The following is a 25,429-nucleotide window of genomic DNA, read 5'->3' as shown; positions in this document are numbered from 1 at the left end:
GACTGAGTGATTTGGTGAAAAAAATCATATCCTGGTATAAATTGAATCCCTTCACAATAATATATTGCAATATGAAAAATTTAATTGTAAGTATTTCTGAATGGGTTATTTCAATCCATCCATCCATTTTCAACACAGTTCATTTTGTAATAAAATACATTTTGCAAAAAAAAACCCATGTAAATATAGTCCCGTCACAATATGAAATTGCGTTTTTAAACAACAAAGATATCATGTAATTCTGGGACCTATTGTGTCATGGTGCAGCTCTCAAAATGCAGTACACTACAGTGCAGAATAGTGCAAACAAGCACAAATAACATTGCTGATATTATAAATATTTAATATACGAATACAATTTTGACCTTACAAGCTCCTCATCATGGCTGACGTAAGCACTATGGTGCAGAATAGCGCAAACAAGCACAAACAACATTGCTGATATTATAAATATTTAATATACTAATACAATTTTGACCTTACAAGCTCCTCATCATGGCCGACGTAAGCAGTAACCGATTCATTTCCAGTTTTAAAGCACGTGCTTATTGTGTAACTTATTTTCTCTCAAGACACTTATTAAAATGTAATTGCTTTTTTTAGTATAGCTGGTTGCTCTCCACCCTAACACAGTTCCAGCCAAACTTCCATGAAAAGTATAATGTATACCTAAGCACTTATTTTGGTCTTTGTGACTCTTTATTTCATGTTATCTTAGCCATTAGCATGGCTTCTCCATCTACTCCTGTTCTCTCACATGCGTGATGCAATACTCCTCCATACCATCGGCGTCGGTAGTCACTATTCCTCATGGTTAGAAGGCGGCAACCGGAAAGCTATTGGCCGGGGGCGGATTATAAAAACATAAACAATGCATTCAGCTATATTTTTCAGTCACGATGAACTCCCACACGAAGCAAGCCAAACCCTCACGCTCTTGACATAGTATCGTGAGATACTTACATTGTCAACCCTCGCTCTTGGACTTGTAAGATTTAAGGCAGAAAAGGCTGTTTAAGGCAGCAAAGCACTGTTTATTTGCATTTGTCACTTCCTGTTCTTGCTCTGTGCACTGATTTGCTAGCTTACAACCAATCAGGCTTACGACACCAAGTCAACATGCTGAAACGCCCACCAAACGTTTATTGGCGGGGTCCGATGTTACGGCGGTGTTCGCTACACCAATCGACCGCCGTAATCCGACGCCCCTACGCTTACCGACCTCGGATTGGTGTATCTAGGCCTTTACTTGCCGCCACAGAGACGAGGATTAGTTTCTTTGAGGGGAGGATCCGCACTGCGGAAGGATAATATTTAGCCGCTCCACCTAGCAAGCACAGGTCAGAGCTGGTGTGCTGCAAGTTAGCATAGTGCCTAGCATTCCCCCGCAGTTCATGAGCAGCTGGGAAAGCAGGGACTCCGTGTGTGCAACACAGACACAGATTTGAGCTCACTGGTTTCCGTGACCTGTCCAAAAGTAGTTTGCCACCTTGATTGGTGAGCTCAGGGCACAACAACAGAAAAAAAGCTTTGGCGATCATGTTCTCGCGTTGTCCTGAATCACAATTTTGATCTGAAAACGATACATCGTTCAGCCCTAGCACGAATTGTCGCTGAGTCCCTTGTTTGCGATGGTGAGTGACATATAGACAGATGATGTCAAATACGAGTTCCCATGGACGTGGATGACATTGTACTGTAATCTGCCACGAGAATTTATCCAGGTGTAGATACACACTGTAGAGATGAGGAATGGATGTTCGTCACAGGAAGATGGAGTACTTGTGTCAATAAAAGTGAGGCCAGTGGAATAGTAAGTTTACAAGGAGTAGAGGTGGAGTGAGGAGGATGTGTGACAAAAGAGCACCAGGATCAGAAGACAGGAGACAGAACTGGAGGTGGCAAATTTGAAGGTACTGAGATTCTCTTTTGGAAGGACAGGATCAGAAATGATCTGGTCAGAGTGAGAACACAGACTGACAGGTTTGAAGACAAAGTTACAGCGGCCAGTTTGAGGTTGTTTGCCCATTTGCAGAGAAGAGTTGTGGCTACTGAGGTAGAAGAATGCTGGAAATGGAGCTGCCAGATAGGAGGCAAAGAGGAAGACCAAAGTTGTGATTTGATGATGCGGTGAGGGAAGATTTGTAGGTAGATGGAATTCGAACAAAAGTTGCAGAGAAGTGGGAGAGTTGCATAGGACGATTTGCTGTGGCAACCCCTGAATAAGGCGAAGCCAAAAGGGAAAGAAGACTCACTTACAGGATTTGTTGGGTCTTGAAAGTGGTAATGTAAGTGCAGGAATTGTTTTGAGCGTCAGCAAATGCTCCCTATTAATTATCCATCCATTCATTTTCTACCGTTTATCCCATACAGGTTGGGCAGGAGATGATCCCAAATGACATTTGGAGAGAGCAGGGAGTAACCCTGCACTGGTCACTAGTCACTCGCAGCCTTATTAACCACAAATTACATGAACAAAATGATTTCATTGTATTGCAGCATAAACAGTATAAAGTAGTTTTACAAAAAGGAGTTCCAGACCCCATGTTTAGAAAATTTATCACACAGCTGTCTTGTTGTGCTATATTTCAACATTGCACGGACATGAGACTGACTGAAGACATATGTTAAAGGTCCCATGCAGCCATTTTCATAATTTTAAATTAGAAGGATGCCCATTTTCAAGATACTTTTGTTGGTCAGAAATAACTGATTTTGAATGGTCCGTTTTCTCATTAATATTAACAATATAAAAATGAGCTTTTCTCCCATTGGGTCTCTCCCTTCTCCTTAATTTGATATGAAAAATATCTTTCTGGTTGATTAGTTCCAGATATGTGCGCGTTTCAGATTTGTGGCTCCAATGGAATTAAGCAGGCTGTCGACGGAATTGTGGCCAGGCACAGTGCACTCTGCGCACTAGTTGTCGAGTGCGAGAAAGCTTCCGGTGACAAAGCCATCCTCCACAAAATGTGCCAAACACAGCACAATTCTGGTTGCTCCGGAGTTTCTCCAAAAATAAATGAAAACCAAACTGCATAGATGTCAAACTTAAACCATGTCACGGACTCATTTTGACCTGTTATCCATAAAACTGTAGATTATGATAGCATGGGACCTTTAAGATATTCTTCTAGGTTTCATCAAAGCCGAATTTTCTATCCTGCATTCGGCACTTACAGAGCAACAGTAGCTGCTGCGGCATGAGGCAATTACCAGCTAATCAGACATCCTTCTTCTTCTGGATTTTCAGTATCGACAGCTGAAATGTTTTGGGAAGCGCTTTGTGGAGGGGGTCTCGGGGGCGGGCTAGTGGGGCAGCTGCGGCCAGACCATGCTCGCTGGATTTTTCCGTTGTCCATGGGGTGGTAGACGAAGCAATATGCTCCTGGTTGACATTTGTTCTTCACATTCAGTGCCAGCTGTGTAGGTGCCAGGGGCCGACGAACACCATCTTCATAGATGCTGAGCCTGTATGAATCTGGGGGACAGATTTATTACACAAAGAGAACTTACTTGCATGTATGGAAGTGAATCAAAGTGTCATAATTTCACTAAAGAATAGTAAAATGCACTGTAACGAGTATTTGGACACCTGTGTATTACATATTTAGACACGGATCTATCGACATAGTATCCACAAGTTACAAACATCTACCTTGTTCAAAGCGTGCAGCACACTGTTCAGTCAGCTGTTGGACTGTGGTGGTGGGAAGGATGCCGAGAGTTTTGGGATTACTTCCAACGTCAGGACAGCACACTGTCAAAAATTCCTGCACAACAGCCATAACACAAGCGTTATAACTATGAACATTTATACGGTGTAAATAACATGTAATGGGATGATTGTGTTATCATATTCCAAGAACTGTGTTTCAATGATCCATAACTACTTAGAAGGTATATTTGGTTAATGTCAATTGGTGTAATTGTCTGTCCATCCAGCAAGATGAACATTTTATCGAGAAAGCTAATGCTTTTCCAGTATTCTAATAATTACTTTGGTGTGTTCAGCCACAAACATTTTCACCAAGCAATTGAGTGTAGCTGTTAGTTTTAAAGTGCCTTATAAGCAAATGTGATTGATTGCAGTGGTTAGGGTCAAAAAAGGTCTTCTCAAGGCCTAAACACAAACAGAAGTGTCGTGATGCGTGACAGGAGTTAGTGAGGTATTTACTTACAAGTTGCGGGCGTAGGGCTCGCAGGCTAGTTAGCGCTCCTCCATGATAACAAGCAGTCCAGATGATTTTGACAGTTCACGTTTCTTTCTCAATATTATTCAAAATGAATAAGTCCTACAGTGAATCCGATCCAAAACAGTCACCATCCATTCCCTTCAAGTCACTTTTGAAACTGATTGCGCTAAAACGAACATGCATCCAACCAGCCCTGACCTGTTTCAGTCATTTAATTGTTAGCCAACAAAAATCTATACGTCGGATGACTATTGACGTACAGTATATTGTTACCAGTTATCCAGTATCCATGTAACTCTGGGAAATCTTGTTTGGCCAACAAGTTTGAGAGCGGCGCCGCCTCTACTGTGTCGTCTCCCTCCCCACATATAATAATTACAATTTTTATTAAATTTACCTGTCATCCGATTATGTTTTTTTTTCTGCAGCGGTAATGGAACACAGTTAGGTTTTTTTTTTTGTATCCTGAATATGTAATGCAAGTACATGTATTTCGTTACTCCCCAAGCCTGTGCACGGATGACATGTACGTCACTTGACAATCTCGCATAGAGTCGCCATGGACGAGATGGTACCCCCGACGTGCGATGGTGGCGGTGGGGAAATACGTTTGAAAACCAAAGTTAGACGTTCATTTTCAACATTGTTATATTATATTGTTTGTCACAATTAGATTCACTACATCATCACCATTTATCCTAAACACAGCCATTGGAAAGACATATGCAAATCAGTCCAACTGCACGCGAGCGAGAGCTCAGGATTTCTCGACAGTTCGACACTATGTGCTACGCCACCGGCGCTCATGGGAAATGTGGTTGACTTCAGACAAAACACGACTGCTTTTGTCCATATGGCATTGCCATAATCAACAAAAACTGAAAAGTTATCCGGTGTTGCTTTAACCATAGCATGGCAGCAACATCCCTGTAGATCTCAAGTGATTTCCTTTTTTACACAGTGTTGACAGTTCGTTTAAAGTATATGATGATTTAGGAATATAAAATTAAAATAAAATAACACGGATACAGTATATTCTAAATTTAATAGTGTTACAAACTCGTATGGTGGCATAATTGGACAAGCAGCCATAATGACCAACTTTACTGCCCTATACTGGCACTGTTTACACAGGTAAGTGAGCCAGCCTATTCATTTGGTGGGATTTGAATCACATGCAAGAAAACACATGATAGTATAACATTAAAATGTTTGAGAAAGTTGATTTTTGTGAAAACATGCACAAAATGAGTAATGCACTTCATGTTGGTTTGCTGTTGTATGCACAGCATGTGGTTATTTTTTGTAGTTGAGCATTGGATCTTTTCTATGTGCATTTGAAAATTTATCTATATGAAGATACTCTTCTGTAAATTGGTACAATAAAAAACAGACATATGCATATATTTTGTTTTTTGTCCTTATTAAAAATGGCATTTTGGCCGTGAATGCACTGCGCACCATTCACTGATTGATTGATTGATTGATTGATTGACTCTAAAAAATCTTTACTTTTTTAGTTCAAGTTATTGGGCCTACATTGCCTGAGATAAATATGTGAACCTAACCTTTAAATTACACAAGTTAATTTTTTGTGCGAAGAGAATATGAGCGTGTGTATACCTGAACAGATCTTTGTTCCAAACATTCCAGGTTGAGTGTGCGTCGTCTCTCCCACCGTTGGATGGAGTCCTGAACCTCCCTACTCAGCTCACGTGAACCTGATTTCTCCTGGTCAAACGTCTTAATATGCTCTAGAGCGCCGTACGTGGTCGTCAAATAATATGAACCTACATACATACGCACGCACATACAAATTACAATCAGAGATCATCGAAGGCGCAGTTGGTTTGACTGTGAAAGGAAACAAATAGTGTACCTTCTCCTATTGTTAGCGCAGGGTCCATCAACTCCATCATGTATTCCACATCGAGCAGTAAATCTGACAGATTACATCTAGCCAGGACATACATCATTACAGGCAGGAAGTCATCAGCTCCATGGGTCCGCCCTGTAAAAAAATGCACATTAGAGGATAGTTCATTTAATTTCATGTACTTCCTGGCAGTGTTGTCACAAGATCTACATTTTGACTTTGGTACCATACCTGCATACCTCAATAAGGATACTGAAAAGATACAAAAAACTTAAAAATAAATAAACACAGCGGAATAATATCTGACAGCTAAACAACTTCTTTTTCATTTGTATTCAGAAAATTATAAGGATACTCATTCGAATATTTGTGATAAAATAAATAACATTTTTAAACACTTAAGAACAATTGAACACAAACATATGTAGTTTTTAAACACTACTGAACGTTTTGTATAGATTATATCCTGTACTACACATTCACAAACGTTTTGGCCCAACAAAAGATTTGTTGTTTGGGCAACGTTATCATGAATCATCATAGAATTCCACAAAACAAAACAAAAAAAGAGTGAAAACAATCCATAGTGCTTTCTATTTGGATTTGTTTGACCATCTTGTATTAGGTCGCAGGCTGTCCTGAATGATGGTGAGGGGGGATGGGGTGGTGGTATTGATGCCACAGTGACTTGTTTCCAGATTTATTTTTTTTTTACTGCACCTTTATTCAGCTACACGGCAATATATAATTTCTTAATTGCTATAACAGTAGCAACCAGTTGGGTCCCTCGGCAAGGACCTTTACGTAGATATGTGAAAACTGACTCGTTTCCGCCATTACCCGTGACGCCATTTTCGTGTGATCACGGCACGGTTTGTGCTCCTCTCAGACAGATGCGCTCTGGCTGGTTAAAATGTGTTTTCCACATCAGACATGATGTACAGTGGAATCAATTACGATTTTGATCATACTTCACGATCACAAAAATTGGCAAAATCATAAAAAAACAAGTCCGCTGATAGTGTAGTGGTACACACGCCTGAGTTGTGTGCGGGCAGCGTGGGATTGATTCCCGCTCAGTGACAGTGTCTATGTGTGCCCTGCGACTGGCTGGCGACCAGTTCGGGGTGTAGTCTGCCTTCGCCCATTGACGGCTGGGATAGGCTCCAGCAACTCCCCGCGACCCTACATAGGATAAGCGGTTTGGAAGATGACATGACATGACATAAAAAAACACACACCCTCTCAGAGCTGGCGAGCCTACACCCCGCAAGCCATACCTCAGGTTTTGCTAACAGACGTGAAAATGTCAGAAGACCCGTCACAGGAACGACTTGTAAATACAGTACTTTTAAATCCAGGTTAAAAACTTTGCTTTTTTCCCTTTGACCTTTGATTAAGGTCCTCTAGACAATTTTAAATCTTTTTTCCCTTTTATGTAATTTAGAAACCCACTTTTAAATGTTTTTAAAGTTTTCTGTTAATGTGCTTAAATGTTGTCAACGTACATTCTAGTAGTTTTGTTGACTGCTTTTGTTTTCTCTGCTTTGATTTTGAAATGTTAACTGTTGTGTTTTTAAACGCTTGTAGGTGTTGTCTTTGCTTGTGTGAAGCACATTGTGCTTGTTTATGAAATGGGCTCAATAAATAAAACTGCCTTGCCTTGACTTGCCTTGTAAAGCAAGCAAATAGCTTATTTGCTAACACTTTGGGTTTGCTGTGGAAGACGAAGAACAAAGACATAAAAAGTGCAAAAGAAGTGTTTCGTTGTTGTTTCTGCACCCACCGGCAAAACGACCAATCTATTTAGCCATCTTAAGTTTAACCATCTTGTGGTTTGCGACGATGTTCTGTATTATGTCATATGTAAAGTGCTCACATACATTTCAGACACACTTATTTGCCAATCTATTGAACTTGTTCAGACTGCCAGCCAAAGTCTGATTTTTAGCCCATCCAGATTGAAACTGGATGGCTCTTTTGTAGTCTGAATAGTCACAAAGCACATTAAATCAGATTTTTTCGAGATGGATCGAAGCTACATTCATATCAGATGTTTGACTTGTTTTTCCTGTTTTTTTTTGTCAAATCAGATTTTAATCGCCATGTATTGCCATTTCAATCTTGTCTGCCCAGGTCCTTCAGAATCAGTTGTGCTGCCTGATTTAAAGTAAACTATATTGGCAAGGGATTGTTCCTTTAACCAATCAGATTCAAAATCACATCAATGACACATATTTTTGAAGTCGATGTAGTGACAAAAAAATAAATAAAGTGCGCATTTTGTGGGGTGGGGACTTACCTGGACAGCTGACAGACATGGAGTCATAGATGATTTTACAGGTTTTCAGCAGTAGCTCAATCTTCTTTGGAGGAGAGTATTCAAGATGCAGATTACTGAGTTTCACGCTTATCTTCTCCATAGCTGTAGCCTCTGGGACGGCGGTGGTGACTCCCAGAGCTGTGGTGGTACTGCCGAGAACTACAGACTAATTGACACAAAATTGCACAGACCTCATTTAATAAAGAAGCAGTTGAGCATGTGATGATAAAAATATGTTGCTTGCCTGGTTCTGTGCCAGTTGCCTCAGGATGCCATTGCTGGTGTGTAGTTTCTCAAGATTGCGGTAAACAGGCTCCCTGAGTGGCTTCAGTACACTCTTACACAGAGCTGCTTCGACTATGCTCTCTGCAGGGCACAAAACACCCCTTCAAACTTGGAGCTTGCTGAGAGGGACATGTTATACATCATATGCATATGTGTTGTTTTTTTGCTTCATTAACCTACACTATTGGAAATACATCTGGATCGATTACATTAGTCAACAGCAAATTTTAATCAGAGATGCTGCTGATTTGAAAAAAAAAATGTCTTTACTTAGAAGAAAAAAAATCCACCCCTTGCTGAACCTAACCCTACATTCATAAATATTACTAAATATATTACTATATTACATATTGTATTGTTGTCATATAATATTAATAATTATTACTATTGTGAAAACCTGGTATGCTAGAGAAAAAAATAGAATTATGCTAGTGGTTGTTTGTCTGTTGTTTGTAAGTTATTTGTAGGAAACGCTAACGGAAACCCGTTTAAAATGATAGTCGGAGCGGTCTATAGGCGATTACTATTTGGTCCGGCCAGACAAAATGGCGGATAAACTGTGGGCGGAAGGCGATGAATGGACTGCGAATTTTTCGTCTGTATGTGTTACAAGTAGCCTCCAGACATAGAATGTCAGGGTTGTAGCTCAAGTTTAAGTTAGTATGGTAGGTACATAAACTTCTCCCAAAATTTGGCTTGTCAAAATTAAATATGATTTTGACGAGCGACTGAGCTCCCAGTTTTGCACACAAGACTTCTATCACTTCTACCTCTATGTCTGGTGTCATCTTAAACATTCTCCAAACTGGGGTCTCTCTTGGATGATTAGTTTCACGGATATTGAAGTAGTGTGCTTTGCCTCCTTTTGACACTGTGACCTTTTCTTGTAGTCACTGGTGGTGTAGTGATACACGCGCCTGAGTTGTGTGCGGGCAGCGTGGGATCGTTTCTCGCTCAGTGACGGTGTTTGTGTGTGCCCTGTGACTGGCTGGCGATCAGTTCAGGGTGTAGTCTTCCTTTTGCCCAATGTCAGCTGGGATAGGCTCCAGCACCTCCCCGCGACCCTGTGCAGGATAAGTGGTTTGGAAGATGACACATGACCTTTTCTTGTGTTTTTTTTGTGGCGGTTTTTGGTACTGCATGTCCAAGCCTACTTGTAATGATCGCGGCAAAAAGACCCCAAGACTTCTATTGCTACAGAGTTGCATCTTTATGCTCATTGGCCAACTGAAGCATGCCAATAAGAAGCTTCTCACTGCAACAGCTGGGGTGAAATAAATTGCTGCCAGCTGAGAGATAATTGTCCAAAAGACCTGCGCAATGTCCCATTGCAGCATATAATTGCAAGAATTTAAGTTCCCACGAGCGTATGCATGCCATAAAAAAAAAAAGGGAACAACAGAGCAGAGATATTAATTAGAGAATTTCTAAAGTGACCGGCAAATTGATGAGACTTTGGAATTGGATCTGCAATGGAAAATATGTATTTGCTCAAGTCAAGATTATTATTTGATTTGGTTGTGTAATCTTTGAGCATGTATATACTTACCGGTAAGTATTACAAACTGTGCAGTCTTCAATATTACTATCAACTTTGTTCAAAGACATGCTTCTTTCAGCATGTTCAACTCACATTCAAGGACTTATTGCCTTTGTAAATACAACTGTGGTACATTTTAATGCTTTCGTAAGACTACATTTATCATTTAGTCACATGTGCGTCTTTGGTAAATGGTAAAAACACAATTGAATTGCCCTTCTGTGATGTTTACTAGTAGACTATTAGGACATGCAGGACCAAAAATGGCCACAAAAAAGCCCACCAATATCAAGATTAAAAAAAAAAAAAATCACTATGACAAAACATGGTAAAACACCAATTTTTAAATATGTTTTTTAAAAGAATTTGATCTTTCAAGTTTGGATTTGATACTTTTTGTCAGTCTTTCGGAATATGGCTGTTAAGTGCATTGAATATGCATTTATTTCCTTTTTTGAGCCTTAGTATCGGTGAAACTGATCAACTAAGAGAGACCATATTTTGGAGATTGTTTCATCTACCACCAGCTAGAGGCAAAAGTGATAGAAGTCTTCATTCTGCAAAAATGAGGGCTCAACAACTCTTCGAATTTTCAATTTAATTTTGACAAGCCAAATTTTCGGAGAAATTGAAGTGCCTACCATACATACTAGGTTATAATTGAGCTCAATGCCTGATTTTCCAAATTTGGAAGCTGTTAGTAACAGGTATTGACTGTAGAAATTTTGTAGGCTACGGGTGAGATACGTTTGCAGATATTGTTTAAAAATGGCTTTTGAGAGTATGATTACAAAATCCGTCGAAACTACCCTACATTCATTGATTATTCAGGAGAAAAATATGACAATGACAATAGAGACCTAATATTTTGGATTTTTCCTATTAACAAATGTGTCTTTTTACTAGAATTTTTACAGGAATTCTTAGATGGTCAGGTGGGAGGCATTTGATGAAATGACACGGAATGACCCTTGTGTCTTTGCAAACAGGACAGAGGAAGTGCTAAAGCTAAACTACATAGCATACCAAGTTTGTCTTGTGAATATTGGTGCTGCGGCTCCATCATTGCCTGTAGTTCAGCGCTCTGCAGCAGGTAACTCTTCAATTGAGTCATCATCTGCCTGATCTCCTGTAACAGCTCAGTGGAAGTGGAGTGCTTGGACATGGTCTCAAGGGTGAATGCTTGGTACTCTTTCACCTACAAATCCCACATGAAAACTGAAATTGAGTTTTTGTTGGATAGTTTTAAATATTAACATGATTATATTTTAAGATGAAGCATTTACCAGGTTACCAAAATAGCTCAGCGGGTCTCTAGCCAGCTCCACAATGCGTTGGGAGAGGCGACGGTCGTGACTGATGAGGCTGGTAATAACGGTAGACAGGCGGGAACGAGCTTTGCCCAACATGTCAGTGGTTGGTGTCCGCTTTATTTTGCTGCCACGATTCTCTGACGGACTACAAAAATAAAAAGACGGTGCAGTAAAATTAGTTGATATACCGGGCTCTGTGCCGGTTCGTACACATATATATATATATATCCATTATCTACACCGCTTATCCTCCCAAGGGTCACGGGCGTGCCGGAGCCTATCCCAGCTGTCCTCGGGCGGTAGGCGGGGTACACCCTGAATCGGTTGCCAGCCAATCGCAGGGCACACAGAGACAAATAAACACCCACACTCACAATCACACCTAGGGCAATTTAGAGTGTCCAATCAACTTATCATCCGTGTTTTTTGGAATGTGGAAGGAAACTGGAGTACCCAGAGAAAACCCACACACGCACGGGGAGAACATGCAAACTCCACACAGGGAGGCGGAGCCAGGATCAAACCCACGACCTCTGAACTGTGAGGCGGACGTGCTAACCAGTTGACTGTCAACATAATGGGATACTGTAATCTCTCTTTCTGTGTGTGTCTCTCTCTCTATGATAATTGTTATAAAATATCTTAAAATGAGCAAGTCCCGTATGATGAATACGAATGCTGAAATGGAAGGCCCAATCCCGAAAGTCGTTAAAAATTATATGCAGTTTAACCTGGCTCTCATCACAGAAATTGATGGACTTTGGTCTTCAATAAAGCTCTGGCAGTGTCATGGTATCAGTGTCATTTTGCAAGTCCATCCGGAACCAATTAAAGTTAACAAATCATACACATATTGTTTTGTGATTGAGTTTGAATTGTACTGATACTAATACACACAAAAAAAGAAGACATTTGCTGCACAAATACATGAATTCAGTCTCCCAGCATTCAGTTATGCCAAACCTACTTAAAGTTTTGATCCTGCTCCTGGTTCGTCTCTCCTTCTTCTTCGGTGCTGCTGTTCGAGCATGAGTCGAGATCTGTGCCGAGCATGGCGCCTCCCTGAGGAGAGTACAGTGACACGTCCGGCCTTTGTGCCGCGGAGGGAGGGCCTACTTTTGGCCCAGAATTCTGATTGGCCAGTCCACCATTAGGCCTATCTGGTGAGGGTGGTTTCTTCCTTGGCTGAGGTACCGGTCGAGTGGGTTTCTTCACTAAAATTTGAGGACCAAATTGTTGTTTGGCCTCTTCGTTATCTCTGCTCGCACTTCTTTCTCTACCTCTAGTGTTTGACACTTCTATACCGTCACCCAACAGAGATGTTTTCTGCTCCTCTCGTAGTCCTTCCCCTTCCTTTTCAGTTCCCTTCGCAGGTTTTTGGTCCATCTCGCCAGCATCTGTACTGTTCCTGGAGGAAGTGCGGCGCAGAGGAGCAGGACGCACGGAGGGGACGGCCCGACTCTGCGGGGGAACGGGAGGTCTTAATGGAGGAGGTGATGTCAACGGTGTCTTCCTCTCTTCTTTGTTCCCTCCCTCCGCCCTTCCTTCCTCTTTTCTGTCAGCTGCAGAGATCATGGATGAGATTTTCAAGGATGAGGGGGTTGATGAGAAGAGCAGACCCATCCCAGAGCCTGATCCCAGGCTGGGGGGCCTGGGAGGAGGCCGCTTGATTTTCGTGTCCTGGTTAGAGTTAGTCTTAATCTGATTTTTGACCTCTCTGTTTGTATTCTGGTTGGATTCTCCATTGAGCAAGTAGGAAATTATACTTTTAGGGGTGCTGATTTGTAGTTTGGACTCAGAAAGGTCTTTTGGCTGTTTGGTTGGTGTCTCTGCCAAAGTGATTGGGTTGATATACAAATAAACCATGTTGGGACTCCGATCCAAAACTGGGTTATGTTCTTTTGTCTTCTGATTTGTGTCTGACGTCCAAAAGTCTGCAATAGATACAATGAAACATATGTCATAGTTACCATATTTACATGATTATAATATTGCATATCCTCATAATTTCTCCGATAGATAGACAAAATATATACAAAAAATAAAACAAGCAAACTTTACATTGCTGGCTGTGAGATTTATTTTTCAGTATCTACAGTCTGTATGTGTTGGCAGATGTGTTCCAGGTTCAGAACCTTTTCAGTTCAGTCACTGCTGATGTCATTCTATCCCAAGCCCATCCAAAATGGTATACTGTAGAAAACAACATACGCTACATAGCTACAGTACCTGCACCCATAGCAGAGATGATCTCCAGCTCCTCTTTCTGTATTGCCATTGAAATGGCCTGCGGTAATTTCAGTGGTGCGGACAGGATGTCCCTGATTGGATTCAAAAACAGGCGTTATGTAATCTTAAGAAGTAGTAAGTTGCATTTTTTACCCTGTAAAATTGTTGTGACTCTTAGTTAAATACTTGGATATGGGTCATTTTCATATACCGTAATTTGATCAATAATTGTAAAGACATCGACCACTGAATTTCATTTTGAATATCGATGAACTTTACTGATATGAGTATTTGAATTATTGGCAGTAGTTGATAGTCAAAAGGATATAGATATTTCCAAGAAAAGAAGTTCTGAAGTGTTATTTTTTCTCACTTTAAAACGTGAAACTGTTTTTACCCTTTACTGCTTCCAAATGAAATGCTTTGATTTGCAGAATGTTTTCCGAGGCTGTTTATAACATTTTTAGACATGTAGGATTCTGTTTTATCCTATTGGTTAATATGCCTTCTCCATGAAAACTACCACAAATGCCTCTTAAGAGGTCCCTTTTGGGGGCTGCTGTTCTTTTACAAATGGTCCTTCTGTCACCTCAGCTGTCTTTACCATTTATGCCAATGGAGGGAGCCTTTTTGTGTTGTTGCAACACACCAGAGGGATCTGTGATTTAAAGTGGCAGAATGTGGCAGCCATTTTGCATTCAAACAACAGCAGACGGCCGAATAGATGGTGTTATTTCTGAGTTTTGTGTGAATTTACGAAACCTTAGAGTGTGCTAATAGTATACAAGTTCACCCATAACAGCTCACAGACTTTCAACAACCAATGCCTGCTTCATTGCTTAATGAGGAAGTGTGCCTTTAGCCCCCTCCCCCCTATTTAGTACATCTTCCTATGAACGTGTGTTTGTGGGGGTGTGCGTGCGTGCCTGCCTACCTGCTGACACAGTAGAAAGAGATGAGTTTGTAGATGTCATCGAAAACCAGAGCCGAACCATCTAAATGAAGAACTGCAGGGGAACAATTACAAGCTGGTTCTGGAATGTCCACAGTAGCGGGGCTTGTATACAATATACACTGATAAGAAGGTGCACATACATGTCTTGTGCTGTTTGACTTTCAGGTTGTGTATTGGCATTGCTTCCTGCTGTTCAGGCAGGCGCACCGAAAGCGTCATATCTTGCTCCTCTGCGCTTTGAACCAGGAAGACCTGCAAATGCCAGTCAGATGTTATACAAGTCAATGCATGGAAATCAAGCTGTAGAAAGTTGATTTAGAAAAGGAATAGGACATTATACAGTACAGTATATTTGAGTATCTGACACACTATTTTCTGACATACTACTTATATGTACTACACACCACACACTGCTCTTCACCTTCAACTTATATGGTTGAAACTACTGTATATATTTCGGGACAGCAGAAGCTCCTCCGGAAAGACTTGGGCTTTGGTAACGTGTGAGGCCTTCAATGGACAATTTAAATGCTCTCTAGTTCTCTGCATGCCTGCTCATGGGAGGTCTGCATCTCAATGTGAAATCCACCCATTTTTAGCCATCTCAGGGGGCGGCCATTTTGTCACATCTGTCGACTGAAAATGACATCACAGGTGCCCTGTGGGCTCAGATAACGACCAATCCCGGCTCACCTGTTTTCTGAAGCTGAGCTATGATTAGTCGTTATCTAAGCACTGAGGGTCCGTGATGTCATTTTCAGTCGACAGATGTGACAAAATGGCCGCCCCCCTGAGATGTCTAAAAACGGGTGGCTTTTGCTGCTCAACTCCTATTTTATATTAATCATATTGCTTTGTTTCAACTAGTGGGCCTGCATAGAACATATTCTTGAAAAAATATGTTTGGGTTGACTTCCCTGCTTAAGCTGCTTCTCCCGCGACATGACCTCGGGTAAGTGGAAGAAGTTGGATAAATGATTGAATGTAACATATTGTAATAAAAAAAAACTAACCTACACAATGCATCCAAATAAACAGAACAATAAATAAACTAATTGTCATTAAAACAAAATTTCAAAACAATCAACAATCACAAATAAAGCGGCAGATATTGTTACACTTTTCAGGAGAAGCTTTATAATAAACCACAGAGTTTGCCGCTGTATTTTTCTACAGCTGACTGCCGTACTTACATTCTAATGTGAACATTTTTGGTAAAAGATAAAAAGGTATGTGTGAGTGTCTCACCCCTGCAGCCTCCTCTCGTAGAATGCACGTGACTTGTTCTTGGCTGAGTCCTTTGGTGAGCCATACAGAACTGCTCCCCACCAAGAGATCTATAAGGCTCAGCGTTGGTGCTGGAGAGGGTGGCAAGATGACAGGGGGAGAAGGTAGGCAAGAGGGGGGAGAGGTTGACACTACCTGGGGGGAGGTTGAAGAGAGAGGAGTGAAGCAGGTAGTGGGCTCAGTGTTGAGAGAGTTCTCTAGGAGAAGTGAGGGAGACACAGTGTGTGGGGTCGGTGAGAGAGGCGGTGGGAGAAATGAAGCAGGTGGGTTCGAGGGGAGCGGTGAAGTAGGTTTGGAGACAAAAGGGAGTGACGGAGGAGTGGGTGGAGGTAGAGGAGGTCGACAAGGGATTTGGGAGGACTTCGGGGTCATCGGAGGAGGCTTGGGTCGACATGGCCTTGAAGAGGGGAGGGCGGAGGTGTTCTGTGCTCCTGTCGGAGTGTTTGTGTGACTGCGAAGGACAAAGAGAAGGTTATGAATTCCATGCTGGCAAGTTGTCCTCACTTCACTTTGCCTCAGGAGACTCAATGTGTTGTTTTTCCTTTTTTGCTTCGGGTTTTTTTTTGTCATGAGAAGTTCATTTATATCAAAAGTGATGACAGTTTTCAGTGTATACGCCTCAAGGTTAAAACTGCATGGTTCAAGTTTCCTCTCAAAATTACAATCACACAACACAGTAGTTTGTCACATAATACCTCCAAACATCTCCATTCTGGTAAACACATGAACACTGTTTCTTATTCATAAGAGTAGCAGAGACAGCAATATTATCACCTGACCACATGACTAACAAATGACTCACTTATAACCCCATTTGGTCTTTAGTCACTGCACATTTAATACATTTCAGTGTTGGTGTTAAGTGTACGGGGTATCTCGTGTCTGACAACAGATCTAGCCTTTTCATCATATCATTTTGGTAATCACAATTGTGGAGACTCAAAATCATAAAAAAAAAAAAAAACTCTTATATGCAGAAGCACTTTGAACCATGATGAATATTTTAATTATTCAACTTGCAGCTCAGCTTGAGGGCATTCTTATTACATTCTGATGTTTATTTTGAAACATCTAACATTTAGATAATATTAAATTGATAAAATGTACTTATTAATGTGAGTAAACAAATAGCTGGGTGTCTGGAGTGCCACAACACCAATTAAGTGTGAAATCAAACAATCAAGTAAATCTGTAGTTTTGTTACATTACGAAAATTGGTCTGTTAGCGAGCGGTTCAGCATATCCGCTCCATTCTTTCAATACAGAGGGTCTAATTAGCATAATAACCCCCCAACACCGAGCAACTCAGCCAGTTGAATTAGCCAGTAAGCACTTTTCTGGGGTCCTACATTAGGATTACAACAGTTTTAGCACGCTTACTTGATTGGTCCAGAAAATTGTTGCCGGGGCAAAGGTGTTTGTGTTTGGTGATGTGTCCATGCGATTTATTGTCTTTAAGGCATTTGCTTGTTGTAATATTCTCAGCACTGCTTTTACTCAGCCTATCGACGCAAACACTCGTGGCTGAGCGAGGCTGAACAGGAGACGGTCAAACCCCAAAGACTACTGTATATGAATGGATTATAGGCCACTATTTCTGACAACTTCTGTTGTTGCTGTGTTTTTCTTTTTTTTTTCTTTTTGCTGTTAAAATCCTGTTATCGGTGTGTGTTTAGCTAGGATCCCTGTATGGAGTCAGCAGAGCCTCTCAAAGAACGAACTCCACTGTTTGCAATGACCATTCGGAGTATATTATCTCAGTATCATGAATTGTAACTGACAGAGGTTAGGGTAACATAACGCAGTGACTTTTGTTCCGATGGCTTTGCTTTAATTTCATTATTGATGGTTCTGACAACATGATGCAGATGTACCATTAAAGCAAAAGTCAGCCCATGATATGTCTCCTTTATATCTGCCAATTTTTGTGCGTCACTAACAGTACTTCTACAAACTGTAAAAATAAGAAAACTCTGTTGGTAAAAGAGGAGAAAATCACACGTTGGGAAGACAACTAATTGTCATCTCATTGTCACGTGAAATGGTACGAAGATTTCATATTGTGATCTATATGTATTATTCTCAGTATTATCACTAGATTGCGGAAATCAATAACAAATACATGCATCAAAAGCATTGCAAGTTGTATTTTGCAAACAAAAACAAAAAAAGAAGAAGAAAAACAGCAGCCTGTTGTAGTTTTTGTACATTAGAAATCGTAAACACCAAAATGGATTCCTCGACATTTTGCCTGTAATATCAGCACATAATCTTGGATTTATTTTCCACAATATTGAAAAATGACTTACTATGTGATCGACAAATACTATATGCATCTGATGTTGTCTTCATTCGCATAATGTAAAATACACACGTACACATTTCAACTTTTAAACAGGGGTCACAAATATATTTTTTAGTATCGAAAAGAATTAATGCATTCTTCAACATAAGAGCATTTATTGGAGACCAGTTTTTTGTGTCAAGACAATATGGTTATTATATATACTTATCATTTCCTTTCAGCTATAAAGCTTTCCTTTCACTTTCATTTTTCTTGTTTTGCCTTTGAAGTGCCTTTGTATGGCGTGGCTGTTCTCTTTCAAAAGCAGAAATAAGATTGTGAAAGACCTGTCAGATGCTAAGAAATCCACAAAATTACATCTTGAAACTTGAGGGGATGATATTAATAAATAAACAACCAGATAAAAAACAATATATGATAAATATAAATAAATAAAAACAATATATAATATATAACAATGTATAACATATACACCACGGGAGGTATTAGTGTGCTGTATATGCATTTTATAAGTTGCAAAATTTTGTAACCAAAAACACATAATTTGCCGTTTGCACTGTTTTCATGGACACTTGGATGGATTGGATAAAAATATTGATCCGATTAGGACTTGTGTTTATGCATCACACATTTGATCGTAACAAGTTATTTTGACGTGCAGATTTACCAAATAGACCGGAAATTGTAGCAGACGAGGCTGTAGCGACTTCTGTGTCAACGAAACAAAAACAACAAAACAAAACAAAATTTCCATTTCTACTTTAAACATTAGCATTTTTTCGCATATTTTTCCCATTTGCGCTGTTTACGTCGATTTCACACTTCCTAATGAAGCTGCAAATGTATCAGTTCAGTCTTGCACCTGCCATGTCTTTTGCTCGCTCTGCTTTTACTAGCTTCTGGGGACAACAGAAACGTGTATACAGTACTGACATCATAAACATGCGCGGTAAAGACGGTCCGAAATGTCAGAATACGTTTTTTCGTGCTTGCTGATCGTATTAACCGGTCCGAAATGTCAGAATAAGTGTTTTCATGCTTGCTGATCGTATTAACAATCGACATAAACCACCTCTCTCGTTCGCAATAAAATCTTGATCGGAATGGGCTTGATCGGGTCAGAATGTTCCGAATGGGGTGTGTACATGGAGCATTTTATTTCAGGCTTTTAATCCGAATAAATGTGTCCATGTAAACGTAGCCATTCTCAAATATTTTTAGCCACTGTTTACTTAATATATATCATAGGAAAGAGGGAGAATAAATGCATTGTAGGGAGCAACACTGTTGTTGATAAAACATGATGAATTACACTGTATTCATTTTATTCTTTACTGTCACCATTTCCAAGTCTAAATTCTTACCGCGAACCCAAAAGGTAAGCAGATCTTACAAATTAATGAACAAATTGAACAAATTAAATGAACAAATTGAACAAATTAATATCAGCCTACAGCGTTATCGCATTAGCTTTTGATACCTGACCCATTCCAGGGGTGGATGGGGTGGGTGTTTGTAGTTGACCACCTGCAGAGATCTGCGCACTAATTGACAAGTGTAACACGGCGCGGCATGATGAAGTGCTGCCTCCATCAGTGAAAATGTCTGTTTTTCTCTGCTATTTTACTACTTGCATTTCTCGTCAGACTCTCATCTGTTTGAGAACTACTAAGCTAGTTGCAGCGCCCTAGCTCTGGCCATGGTAGCCATGGTAATGAAATTCTTTTGGCCTCGTGCAATATGGGGTGGGCGAACACTCAACAGTGACTCATTTGCCTGAGACAGAATCGGCACTCACAAAACGAGTAATATTAAGCGGTATTTTACAAGTGGATGTTAAGTGTGCTGTAATTCTTTAAACTATTGCATTTATACACAAAATGTCAGAGACCTCTCACTTAGAAACAGTTCAACTATTTTAAAGTATCCCCCCAAAAAGCATAATATGCCTACTTGCTTATATGAAAAAGTAAACATATTGAGATGCACACATGCAGTAATCATGATTTTCATACTTCCATCACTCCAGCCTTTAAATCAGGAAGATTTTTAAATAGGACACGCGGTTGTGTGAACTATTTTTATGTTCTTTGTGTGAACTACTTTTATGTTCTATTAGGTATTGCATTATTATTCTCTGCATATGATCAGATAAAGTTAAGAAATAATACAGCAACAAGGATATAATGTCTGTGATTGTATTTACAGTATTATGTTTCATGGAATACAAAAATGCTTAATATATCCCACAATAATTTTCTGGGGTTAAAATTCTGTGCCTTAAAAAGAGTTAAGTCACATTACGCCATCATTCAGTACGATAGCATCAAAGCTTTCAAGTTGGCACGTGCCGTGGGTGATGTAAACATTGATTTAAACAATCCCGCGCTTGTATTCGTTGTGTGTACATTACAGAGTTTTCTGTCTTTGACCTGCAAGTGAGGCTCTTGCTCAAAGCTCTTCAGCGGCAGACATGGTAAAAGCGCTTGCATATTTCCAATGCATATGGAACCAACTAAAGTTCACGTCAAGATTTCCCAAACAAAGTCGATTCAATGGCCTTGGTAGAGAGCACATATTACAAACCTGATCTATGGAAAACAATATAAAAATGTAGTGACGTGAACCCATTAAACCCGTTTTTGTAGCCATGACCTATTTATTAGTGAGTCAGTCACATCTGTTTTTCCTGCTGTGGCTTGTTGACTTCCACCCCCCGACTACGCTTTCCCTTCTTACACTTACAACACCCCACTGCCTTGCCAAAATACTGTTTCCTGACTAGATATTCAAGCGGCCCAGTGGTCCCGAACTCACCCCGTTTCCTGAGAATCAACGTTGGCTTCCATCATAACTTCTCAAGCTGACTTCTGGACTGCTCAGTCACCTTCTTTCTCTTTTTCTTTTCACTCTCAGCTTCACCCAAATCCCGCCTTCTCTCTGCCTTGCACCCCTCCCTGGTTCTTCCTCTTGTTTAGTCAAGCAGACTGAATAAGGCAAAATAAGGGGAAATATCTGTATGTGTCAGCTCTGGCCTCAACTTCCTGAGCAGAAAGACAGGAAGAGGCTGAGAACTGTGGTCAAATGTTGTGTGCGCTCTTGTCTTTTTCTGTAATGCCATGTAACACTATTGTAACACTGTAATATTAGCGCATGTGATGATTTTCTTTCTTCTTGTGTTCTTGTACCAAATCAAAGGCATTGTAACACACGCACCCACCGACACACACTTATATATACATAAACATATTCTATTCAAATTTGGATCTCTGAGCAATGTGAGCCTGCTGTGGAATGTGTCCTACATATTCAGCAGCTGCTTGTCCAGGCTCCTCCTTGTCTCCTCCCCCTTCCTTTAAAGGCTTCCAGATGGATTCAAACTCACACTGTGGAATGTAAAACTTCATGTTTCTCTGTCGCTTGATCTTCTCTGACGCACCCTAATCATTTCCTAGTACCTTGCTTCCTTTTTTCAACAATTGCCTTTCCATTAAAACCAAACGCTTCTAGTTGTGGGCCTCCTCCTGCTGCCCTGCTTATCTCAAAGATGTTCTGAGAAACAGTGATGTTTGCACAGATAAGTTGGACACTAACTTTGCAACCCTAACTTCGAGATAAAAGTAAGAAATAGTACCTTTTTTTTTTTTTTAAACCAGCGAACACAAGCAGGCTGCTTACTCTTTACTTTCTTTGACTGCTCGTTGAGCAGCTGCTGTAAACATACAGTACAGTATTTTGACATGCATGTGTGGTCACACTAAACAGTGAGCATGTTGACTGCGCAGCTGCTTCCTGTGTAAACACCAGCACTCATACATGCTTGCTACGTTGCTCACATTCTGGTTGTGTAGTTTCACCTACAGCTAACTGCCACTGGATGGAGCAAAGACACCGTAATCTCAGAAAGGCATTCCCCTATGGAAATGTGAAAGGCACATCTTGATGCATCCTCGGACACTCGCTAAGGTGCTACTTCACCACTCACCAAGAAGACATGAAAAAAAGCAATAAAAATGAAATAGTAAAATAGAAATATTTTTCAAATATATTCTACAGTCTACTTTTAGACGAACAGGAAACATTTTAATAGTTTATGATGAGAACATTTATTTAGTTAAAGCAACACTGTGTCATATGTCAGTTTTTGTTGATTATGGCGGTGCCATGTGGACAAAAGCGGTAGTGTTTTGACAAAAATCAACCATATTTGCCAGCGCGCAGTGTCGTGAAATCCTGAGCTGTAATTATAGCAAAAGGAGGAAGTGAGTATGCCGTAAAGCAGTTCAGGACATTTGTATTTTTTTGGTGTGCCAGGGTTGATCCCATCCTCCTCAAAGTTGCTTTGTGCCAGTAAAAACGATACAGACCCCCTCAGGGCATCAAGTTCCATTCAACTACTGCACTTGTAAGTCAATGTTTCATCAACAGAGTTGTGAAAATGTTTTATTAAGGTTGATTTCTTGCCCAGTGCTGCTTTAAACATCAGTGTTTCTGGTTTGAGCCGCTAAAATCTTTGCCCACAGATCAGGGATGGGCAACTTAGGAGGGGGTCATACTTTTTCACAGAGCTGGGCACTTGACCATTTTTTGCCCGTCCGGCCGCCACCCTCCACCCTTGACCTGGGTAACCTTCCGGCCGCAACGCCCCAGCCATATTCATAAACATTGTTGGCCCCCGCACCATTCCACTCTCCGACCAAAAAAAACGTTGCCGCGGGAGAAATGCTCTAACGGCAGAGGCTTTTTAAAGATCATTAGCTGGCTAATTTCAAATTTGAACCCGCTGTGGACACGCTTCAAATGCACCAGTAGCCAACTCCGTGTGCTTACTTGCATTGCTCGCCCCGGGGTTGGATTTGTCGTATTGTATAATTATTTGGGTCCAACAGACAGCGAGAAGTCGTAGTCAAGTTACTTATTTATTTTCCACACTTCCTCTCCTTCCCGGCCTTCAAAATAAAATCATACTAGCAAACCACTATACACAGCTGGTTTGCTATGGCGTATTTCTGGAAATAGGGAAGATGCCAGAGAAGTGCATGAACTCCACGTTGATGTGGCTGCGTCATCCTTGAGTCAGTGCTGCGCGCAGCTTGAATATACTCCAAACAAAACAAAACAAAACAAAACGAAAAATAATAATAATAATATATATACTCGTGGACACAAGTTGTTTTGAAACAAGTGAGGGTGCGTCGCTTCAAAAAGACAGCGACCACAATGCATATCGTGCCTGCATGCATTTGATTTTATTGCGAAAAAGATCTGGAAGGTGGCGGCTAAGGGGAAACGTGGGTGAGTAAATTCTTTCCACACACAACGCTGCTAAACTAGTTTGCTTTGCAGCAGCAACGAGCTGCGTGGGGCATCCTCTACGTGTAGGAAACTGTATGTCATCACAACATGTGACATAATGGACCGATCAGAGCAGCAACAAATCCTTATGTGTGCGTGGCATGTGCTGTAGACCTGTCACCAACAGCACAATGCGTCAGTCATGTGAATCAATGTGGCAGTTGTTTGTGTAAGACATGTGAGACAGCAATGTGCGTTCAAGCGTGTTTGTTTTTCCTCATTGTCACATCACGTAACCCGCGCCTCCCACCTGCAACTGGGGCACCCCATTACAAGAGGGGGCGGGGGGACAATACCACAATCCCTATAACAGCAGTTGTTGCTCGCGCAGACGCAGGAGTAGAAAGAAGCCTAAAACGAAGCCTTTCACCGAGTAGGTTGAGATGAAATTTTGCCACCTGGTGAGCACGTCACACGCATGAGGGCCGATTGGTCCAGCCATTTTTTAAAAATTTGTCAGCTGATCACCCCAAAAAAAAAAAGGGCATCATGTTGTAATTTAGGGTGGCACGGTGGCAGACTGGTTAACACATCTGCCTCACAGTGCAGATGTTGTGTGTTTGAAACCGGCCCCAGCCTTCTTGTGTGGAATTTGCATGTTCTTCCTGTGCCTGCGTGCAGGTTTTCTCCAGGTACTCCAGTTTCTTCCCACATTCCAAAAACGTGCATGGTAGGTTGATTGGTCACCCTAAATTGGCCCTAGGTGTGATTGTGAGTGCGAATGTTTGTTTGTCACTGCGATTGGATGACAACCAGTTCAGGGTGTACCCCGCCTACTGCCTGATGACAGCTGGGATAGGCGCCAACACGCCTGCAACCCATGTGAGGAAAAGCAGATTGGATAATGGATGGATGGATGTTGTAGTTTAGGGCAATATAAAACCCAATGTAAGCACAATTAACCCATGTCTCCCATCTAGTGGTGATTGTTGATATTACAACTTAAAACTACATCAACCCCTGCATACTCGCAGATCTGCACCCGCGGATTTCCCCTACTTTTTTTTCTCAATATTTTTTTCGCAGTTTGTATTTTTCCCCAAGATTTCTATACCAGTTTCCCTCCATTTTCCTTGGAAAACATGTGCCAAATGCTTAATAAATGAATAAATAAATAAATAAATAAATAAATAATGGGTTCTGGTTGGGTCAGAGAAGGTTTGAAAAGGGTTTCAGTTTTAACAGGATCAACAGGATCCGAAGAACTTTCATCAAGTACTCGACGAGGTGATGGAATACAATTCTGGAGGCCAACTCAAAGGTAGTTGAACAAGTGACTATCAGATTTGGCATATTCCAAGGAGATGCTCTGTCCCCACTACTGTTCTGCATAGGCCTGAACCCACTCAGTCGGATTATAAAAAAGAGTGGCTTCTGATACTGGTTCAGAAGTGGAAAAATGATCAGCCAACTCTTCTACGTGGATGACATCAAGCTGTATGCCAAGAACCAGAGGTGGACAGGACATTCCGTCATACCGGCAGACCGGTACGTCAGTCCGTCACTGACGGAAAACTGTTGTGCTGATATGAGACGGTAACGGCAACTTAAAAGAAAAAGACAGACTAAGCACAGACAGAAGTGGGTTTTCGTCCATCAGTGTAATCATCACGAAACAGGTCACGTCCCGACGGGGCTCTCAGTCTGTCATAGACGGATGCCCGTTTTGCTGACGACTGACAGAAACACGCCTCGCTTGTGTCGTGTTTGTTCGCAGGGGGTTACTTAGAGTGGACTGCATTACAGTGCATGTGCGAGAGTGAGT

General features: G+C 41.0%; 1 protein-coding gene across 1 annotated transcript; it reads right to left on the bottom strand.

Annotated features, from left to right (window-relative positions):
* Positions 1–62: 62 nt before the first annotated feature.
* On the bottom strand, positions 63–21,548 carry rin3 (Ras and Rab interactor 3). The gene is made up of 14 exons (XM_086049946.1): positions 21,127–21,548; positions 15,966–16,455; positions 14,858–14,969; positions 14,697–14,769; positions 13,763–13,854; positions 12,501–13,467; positions 11,507–11,678; positions 11,247–11,418; positions 8,640–8,761; positions 8,375–8,561; positions 6,076–6,207; positions 5,820–5,986; positions 3,659–3,773; positions 63–3,481 (listed from the first exon to the last, which is right to left on the bottom strand). The coding sequence occupies exons 1-14, from the start codon at positions 21,159–21,161 to the stop codon at positions 3,213–3,215; spliced, it is 3,105 nt and encodes a 1,034-aa protein (XP_085906072.1). The 5' UTR covers positions 21,162–21,548; the 3' UTR covers positions 63–3,212.
* Between the last annotated feature and the right edge of the window lie 3,881 nt (positions 21,549–25,429).

The sequence above is a fragment of the Filicampus tigris genome, chromosome 13 (genome assembly GCF_054856515.1).
Source record: "Filicampus tigris isolate MCC_2025a chromosome 13, RoL_Ftig_1.0, whole genome shotgun sequence".
Lineage (NCBI taxonomy): Eukaryota > Metazoa > Chordata > Actinopteri > Syngnathiformes > Syngnathidae > Filicampus > Filicampus tigris.
This window is presented reverse-complemented; position numbering and strand designations above follow the sequence as displayed.